At 43.2% G+C, this 8,273-nt stretch overlaps 1 protein-coding gene across 1 annotated transcript; it reads left to right on the forward strand.

Annotated features, from left to right (window-relative positions):
* The first annotated feature begins 1,766 nt into the window (after positions 1-1,766).
* On the forward strand, positions 1,767-6,340 carry LOC146820934 (zinc finger MYM-type protein 1-like). The gene is made up of 2 exons (XM_085611806.1): positions 1,767-3,812; positions 5,934-6,340. The coding sequence occupies exon 1, from the start codon at positions 1,791-1,793 to the stop codon at positions 3,771-3,773; it is 1,983 nt and encodes a 660-aa protein (XP_085467932.1). The 5' UTR covers positions 1,767-1,790; the 3' UTR covers positions 3,774-3,812; positions 5,934-6,340.
* Positions 6,341-8,273: the final 1,933 nt, after the last annotated feature.

Below are 8,273 nucleotides of genomic sequence, written 5' to 3' on the forward strand. Positions count from 1 at the left end.
CCCTGGACACGTGTTTCGAGGTAGTTGCCTCTCGTCAGCAGGGAGCAGGTCAGTGTAAAGGGTCTTTTTAAATCCACCTGGTAATTTGAAAAGCCATTTTGTCCTAGATGTATCAAAAGGATGGGCAGAAAAAGTGCACCTACATTTTACGACCTGTCTTTACTTTTCTTTTGTGATGCGACCTATGCCCTGGCCAAGTGCCTTAAACCACCTACTCAAATCCCTCCCAGGCTGTGGACACAGTTCGCAAATGAGCCTTCCTCTTTGTGAATCAGTTAACCCTTCCTTTGTGGTATTGGTAACTGGCCAATGGTTGCGACCGCAATTATGATAGCAAATTATTAATGCCTTTGCTATTTGTAATTAGGCAGGGTTACCCCTTTTACGACCCCTCCTAATTAATTACGAGTCGGAATGGATCACAAAACCCAAATGGGTTTAGTACATATAAAAAAGCCCTTCTGGCACATCCCAGACATCAGGCTCACTGTCCACATCACTCACTGCTGTCAGAACACACATCACTCACTTCAACTGCACTACGTTAGATGTCCCAGACTCTACACCCTTCTGTGTTGGAGCCTCCCTGGATCTGCATTCTCTTTCAGTGTCCAATTGCCTGCTTTGTTGCTGATTCTGGTGGAACACTTTTGATGTATGGGAAAAAGTGGTGTAAAAAACAAGACACCAATCAAAATGTGCCTATTTCCCATTGACACTGAGAACACAGCTTTTCAGAAGCACAAAGACTAGGGTTTCCCTGTCTGTTTCCTCTGTGTGTTTGTTTGCTCTACTAACTAGATTGGGTATCTCCCCACCATTATCCCTAGCCACTTTTCTAGAGTAGTGATGAGGTCACAGAACAGACCGTCCTGCAGAGTTATGACACCCGCTGCAAAGGTTAAATATTTGATACCTAGGGGTCAGACTCAGACTTGCCTCTTCAGGGACCTTACAATGAGAATGATGTCTGGACCTCAGAGGATGCAGGTTTTTGCACTCAATTCATTCCTTCTAATCTGGTAACTGTTTCTAGGGCAGTGATGGGACCTCTTTCCCTGGCAGTCACTTTCTCCTTATTTTCAAAGCCTCCAATAGATTCATCTGATGTCTAGGAAAAAATTGGAGCGTTATGTTTTTTCCCCACAGTCTTTGTTTCATTACCCTACTGTTTCAAAAATAAATTGTTATCTTTTCATTTTCAGCACCTGACAACCTGAAACATTACCGCATTTTGGGGCAATTTTCCAGCAAACAACAAGAGGACCCCAACCTCCTTTGCTGCTCTCTCACCCGACCCCGGCTACAACCCAGCAAACACCAGTGTTAAAGGTAAGGCAACTGATGCTATATATTTTTTTACATCGTAGTTAGAGCATGTATGTCATGTGGTCACTCTCAAGGCCCTCAAGCAGTGTCTTTCAGTGCCTCCAGCAACACTATGGCACAGAGAGGCAGGAGGCAGTACGGCTCTATTTTTAGCAGTCATTTGAGATGTATTAGGATAATGCACAATATATATGTATAATGTATTTATACTGAAATTTGATATTATTGCACTGCACCTTATACGTTGTACTTTGATTATTGACAGGTTTCTTTAATATATATATATATATATATATATTGGTAAGGCCAGCAACACCCGACACCCCATCATGAATACAGTACAAGAGCTGATTACAAAGTCATTCCAGTCACGGCCACTTGAACGAAAACTGAAGTTAAAAGAATTGGGACCTCATCAGCCTGAAATAAACCTACAGCAAACTACCCAGGACAGAGGAAAAATGTCAAAACGTACATTCTCAAATGCCTGGTACACAAAAGCTGATTGGCTTACAGGCTGCCCTATACGCAATTCTCTGTTCTGCTTCCCCTGCTTGCTGTTTGGCGGTGACTTTTCTTGGACACGGCAAGGAATGGTCGACCTGAAGCACATCGCTGAAAAAATAAAGAAGCATGCGCTCACAAGAAATCATCTGGAAAACCTGACAAGACTGGGAATGTTGGGGGAAGACGCACCAATTGAGCAGCAGATAAATGATGCGTATCGCAAATCCATTCAAAAACACAATGAAGCTGTGGATAAGAACAGACAAAATCTATCCAAGATCATTGATTGCATTCGTTTCTGTGGTGCTTTCGAACTGGCATTGCGAGGCCATGATGAATCGGAAACTTCCTCAAAACCTGGGATCTTCCGAGGCCTAGTGGATTTAATGTCAACCATAGACCAGGATTTGGAAAGACATTTAGCACATGCTACAGTCTTTAAGGGCACCTCTAATACAATACAAAATGAACTCCTTGACTGTATGCTCGAAATTATAAGAAGCCATATTGTGCAAGAGTTGCGAAACACAGACTTTGTGGCTATTCAGGCTGATGACACCACTGATGTGTCCACTCAAACACAGTCCGTGTTAGTGTTTCGGTACCTTGACAGTGACAGAAACATTGTGGAAAGATTTTATGGCTTCACGCATTTAAGTGACTCTAGTGCAGCAACCATCACTGAAGCAATACTGTGTCAACTGGACTTAATTTTCCCGGACCTGCCTCAAAAACAAAAGCTTATCGCACAAAGCTATGACGGTGCATCCGTAATGAGTGGGAGCCTTAGTGGAGTTCAGAAGAGAATTCGAGATGTGTACCCTAATGCTCATTTTGTGCACTGTTACGCCCACCAACTCAATCTTATTATGCAACAGGCGGTATCAAAGATCAGAGAGACACGAGTCTTCTTTCAGGATATCGGAGGCATAGCAGCATTCTTCACACGTTCCCCCAAAAGAACAGAAGCCCTTCATGAGATTGTGGACAAAAGCGTACCAAGGGGATCCTCAACTCGTTGGAACTTTCACATTCGTACAGTCAACTTAATCTTTGAACAGAGGGAGGGCCTTGAGAAATGTTTTGTCGCCATAGCATCCAGAGCAGACTTTGATCACACAAGTCAGAATGAAGCCCATGGCTTTATTAGAACACTACAAGACAAAGAGTTTCAGTTCTTACTGTTTTTATTTCATGACATAATGATTCCTGTTGATGTGTTATACGATCAGTTGCAAAGAAAAGACCTAGATACTGTCTCTGTGAAAGCCAATACATCTGCATTTGTACAACAGATTATGAAAGTGAGAGATGGGGTTGAAGATTTAGAGAGCAAACTGCCGCAGCATTCTGTTTTTGCAAACCGCAGACAAAACATCACCTCTCTGGTTCGAATTGGAAAGGAGATATGTGACATTGTAATTGTGCAGGCGAAAGAACGCTTTTCGTTCACAAAACATTTGGTGAGTGCGACTTTATTGCAAGGTAAAGAGTTTGCACAATATGATGAATCCTTCCCTGAGCGTGCTCTGAATCAGGCTGTGGAAGCGTATCCTATGCTCAAAAAAGAGCAGCTGAGAACTGAGTTAACTGTACTCTACGGAATGCCTGTGTACCGGAAGGCCACAAGCGCCTTGACTTTGCTGAGTTTAATTCATAAACTGCATATGGAAAACTCACTTACAGAGACAGTGACTTTACTAAAAATTGTGATTACGACTCCAATGACAACAGTAGAAGCTGAACGATGTTTTTCAGCCTTAAAGCGCATAAAGACATTCCTCAGGAACACCATGCTAGAGGAAAGACTAAATGCTTTGGCGATGCTATCTGTAGAGAGCAAGCTAGTCCAAAAGATACCGGACTTCAACATGAAAGTAATTGACAAGTTTGCTACACTGAAAGAGAGACGTGCGGATTTCATCTACAAAAAGTGAATGCTGCTACTTGTTTGAATACAAAAAATTCTGATTGAGGTAAGAAATGCATTGTTATCTCTGTTTTTAAAAGTTTTGTAGTGTTTGTTCTATTTGGAGACTACACAGATTTGCTCACCTTTGTTCACTGGCCGGACCTGTCTCCCGCAGGGTGAACGATTCGTTGCTTGTGTTGCCTATCAAACCTTTCCCCTTGGCAAATTGCGAAAACCTTTATACCAGTGGTTCCCAAACTGTTTACTCCTGAGGACCCCAATTGAGTCACCACTGGAAGCCGGGGACCCCCAAGCAATTTGTATGACTTAAATTTCAAACATTAAAACAGTAATTCGAAAACAATAAACACACGTGTGCACACAAAACGGATACTCGAATTACTAAGGATTTTAGTATTTTATATTGAAAGAATTAGCAAAAAACAGGAGGGTTAGCGCTGCATCTCCATGACTAACTTTTAAATGGTTGGTTTTATTTCGCAGTATGAGACTCCTGCCAGGGCCAGACTGGAAACCCAAAGCAGCCCAGGCAAATGTTTGCAGACCAGTCCCCATACAGTGCACACCTAGTGCAGTGAGTGCGCCTGACCACTACAAAGGGGGCTTTGGGAGGCTCTCCCCCCAAGACAATTTAGGAAACAATGGTGCAGTCTACAACAAATGTATCATTATATATTGAATTGTATCAGCTTTTAAAGAGTAGTAAATGATGACCTTACTATGCACCAGGATATGACAATCTTTGTTGGGGTTCTTCAATGATTCCCATATTATCCTCCTCCAACAGTGCCTCATCTCTCCATAGCCCCTCTGTCACATGTATTTAATTTGTTTTATAACATCTCTCATACCATTGAAGGATGTCAGAGCACCTTAAATCACACACATATAGGGGCTGATTTACAAGCCCCTTGCGCCACAGGTGCGTCACAAAAAGTGATGCACCAGTGACGCATTTTAGTGCCCCATATTTCCAAGGCAGGAAAAGCAACCCTGCGTGACTTTTACTGGTCTTGTAAATATGGCCCAATTGCACACAGCACTTTACGTGAAAGGGACGTTCCATGAGTGTTGCTGTGGGTGTTCCCACGCATAACCCATGGAACCAGACACATTTCCAGATTTACGAGGAATCGTAAATCTGGAAATGTGTCTGAATGCTACGCCACCCCAGGGGAGGCGTAGGGAGGGGCAACTTGGAGAAATTTATTAATTTCTCCTCTTTCTATGCATGTTGCATTCTGCAGCACGCATAGAAACAGGATATTACCTCTGGTGATTGCTTATGTACAGGAAGGTGTCCCTTCCTGCACATAAACAATCAGTAAAACAATGACGTTTTGCAAGTTCTATGTGTGCTAATGCAGCACACTTAGAAGTTGAAAAACGCCATTTCTGATTGTTTACATGCAGGAAGGGTTACTTCCTGCACATAAACAATCTCCCCACGACACAGGCATCCTTGCACCATGGTGCAAATGTGCCTGTGCAGGCGTATGGCAGCAGTTTGTGCGCCAGCACAGGGGGAAGCACAGAGATGCAACATATTGTTGTAAATATGTCGCATCCCTGTGCTTCGAAAGTGACTCAGTGCGGCGCAGCCAAATGGCTTGCGACACACACAGTCAATTTTCTTGCAAATCTGCCCCATGGAGACAATGATTCATACGTGTAAATCAGTGTATAGAAAATGTTACATAAGGCAAATGCGACTACAGGGTGTAGGATTCACATGTTATTCATACTGGTAGGCATTTTTAAAGAGTGCTTGGTCTGGAGAAGCACAAACTCAGGATTCAGAACATAACAGTGGTTAGCATTGACTTTAACAATAAAAATGTATTTCCACCCAAATAAACCTTTTTAGCAGGATTAGGATAATGAAAGACTTGAAACAAACATATGTTTCTAACTTGTATCATGCAGCTTGCAAGCAGCTCTTTGATGACAGTTTATAGGTCACTGTGCTAGATTACTATTGTCACTTATGAACTGCACAGTAACAAAAGAATCTGTGACTAAAGCAGTAACCCACTAACCTAGGCACATAAAAAATGTTTTTCAAAATGCATGGTACACGTTCTTTGCAGTAGGCATATTAACCCTCTGTGCTACATTAGATAAGTCAAAGCTGCCACTTGACACAACTCTCATCTCTCTCCAGCAGGTACATTAATCACCGACGTAATCTTGACACTTTTATTGTTGCTGGAAAACTGCTGATTCTACAAGGAACTTTTTTGTGCTTTTAAAATTACTGCCTGAGGACCCCCCTGGGAATGTGACCACAGTTTGGGAAACACTGCTTTATACCATTTATATTTGGGGTACTTGCGTGGACCTATGTGAAGTGTGTGTACAAAGTTCAGCTCAACCAGAATCACGGTAACAGCGCATTGCGCTGCCTCTTTTATATTCAGTATATTGTAAGACTGTTTTTCTTCCCCCGCCTTTCCTTGTTTTGTTTCCCTGTTTTCCCCTTGCTTGCCATTCGTTACTCTAGAGTCTAATATTCAGTATGTTGTAAGACTGTTTTTCTTCCCCCGCCTTTCCTTGTTTTGTTTCCCTGTTTTCCCCTTGCGTGCCATTCGTTACTCTAGAGTCTATTCTAATAGAGTCGGAAGGCCGTAGGGGAAGACTGTGGACTTTTCTTCAAGTTCCTGACGCTCCTGCGGAACGAGCCTGGCAACCATTACACTGCTGTGCAACTTCTTCTACTCTTAGAGCTGAGATTTCCATGAGTCTTATAGTCTGAATTCAGCACCTGAGCATAATAGGACAGAATGTATGAAGCTCTGTGGTAATACTGAATAAGCAGCTACCTATGTTATGCCATCTATTAATGTAATAACTGCACTTTCACAATTGCTTTATTAACCTTCCTGCTTTCTCAAATTTGCTTGAAAATGCACGATTTTTCTTCTTTTTTTCCAAAATTTTCTTGGGGGGGGTAATCCCCCCAAACCCCCCTTTTGGGGTTCGGGCTCGCGAGCTGCGCTCGCTCGCTACGGTGCTGTATGCTAATTCGGTTGCGCCCCACCACTTTCTAATCTCACCCACCGCCCCTGCTCAAAACCCCTGAACCTGAGGCTTGGCTGCAGCAGCACACGGCCTCCAGGTAGCACGCCCATGTATGTAGCCTTCTCACACCTCTCCCGTCCATTTTTAAAAAAAACCTAACCCTGGGGCTTGGCTGCAGTGAGGCACCGCTTCCACTCAACACGCTTTTATAAGGGCACTAGCTTAGTTTTGCAGCAGTTTTAAGTTCTTCTCAAAGTTTCTCATTGCTCAAAAGTGTGTAATTTCTGATATTTATATATGTTTTCCTTGTCTTCATTGCTTGATTTTGCTTGCGAGAAAGTGTCACTCAAAGTCGTTGAATGTCACTCATTATTACAGTGAAATGCTGAAAATGTCACACATAAGTAATCGGAAACCTTGGCAGCTATGCCAGCTGTATGCTTTAACTATAACTATCTGGGAACCACATTGTCAAACATAAGCACATTTATCAGTTAAGAGCAATTGTAAATGTCTCAAGATGGCCTGGTAGTGTCTCTTTGTGTATCATCGCTCTGACTTGCACGAGCTGTTTCTCTTAAAGTTTCACAGTAGAGACGTGTGCGTCTCGTCTCCTGAGAACGTGCTGACGTCCGCGCTTCACTATGAAAAACGCATTTGCAGTTTCGGGCCTGGGCATCTGGAAAGCCATTGTTTATAACTCGTACGTGCTAACGATTTTCATCTCTGGAAATATATCTCTGTCAGCCGTGCGGCACTCTCGTCTTGGGTTTCTGCTACAGTTCAGCGATACCCGTCACAAAGATTCAATTAATGGAACGCTTTTATCAACACCGGGCAAGTCTGTCAGCACGAGAAAGAACACAAGGCCCCGGGCTCGGGATACAAGGTGCTTTCGCTTACATTTCATTAAAATACAATTGTCTAGTATATGCGGCATCTTTTTTTTTTCAGTTTTATATAGCGCGAACTCGATCCGAAGGTATTAGAGCGCTTTAAATGAGCACCAGTTACATTACATAAAAACGCATTGATTTTATTTTTAAGGCAGGGGCATTTGCAAAGAATCATTGGATGTTGAGCTGTCACAGAGACTAGAACCTGGGGGCAGATTTATGTTAGACATGCGCCATTTTTACGCCACCGGTGCGTCACTTTTGTGACCCAGCGGCGGCGTAAACCCTGCGCCACGTTGCGCCCTATTTACATCGTGACGCATCTATGGAGATGCGTCACGGTGTAAAGCCCTGCGCCACATTAAACCTGCGTCAGGTTTAATGTATGCAGGGTGGGCGTTCCATCGGAAAAAGCCTCGGAAAAGTGACGCAATGAAATCTACAAGATTTCACTCAGTCACTTTTCCGACGCTGCTGCGTCAAAACCTTGCGCCTGCTTGAAGCAGGCGTAAGGCATGACGCAGCATGTTAGGTATGGGCAGCCCCTAAACATTGCTGGAGTTGCGTTGTGCTTGCGACACGACTCC

Source organism: Triturus cristatus, chromosome 6 (assembly GCF_964204655.1).
Source record: "Triturus cristatus chromosome 6, aTriCri1.1, whole genome shotgun sequence".
NCBI lineage: Eukaryota > Metazoa > Chordata > Amphibia > Caudata > Salamandridae > Triturus > Triturus cristatus.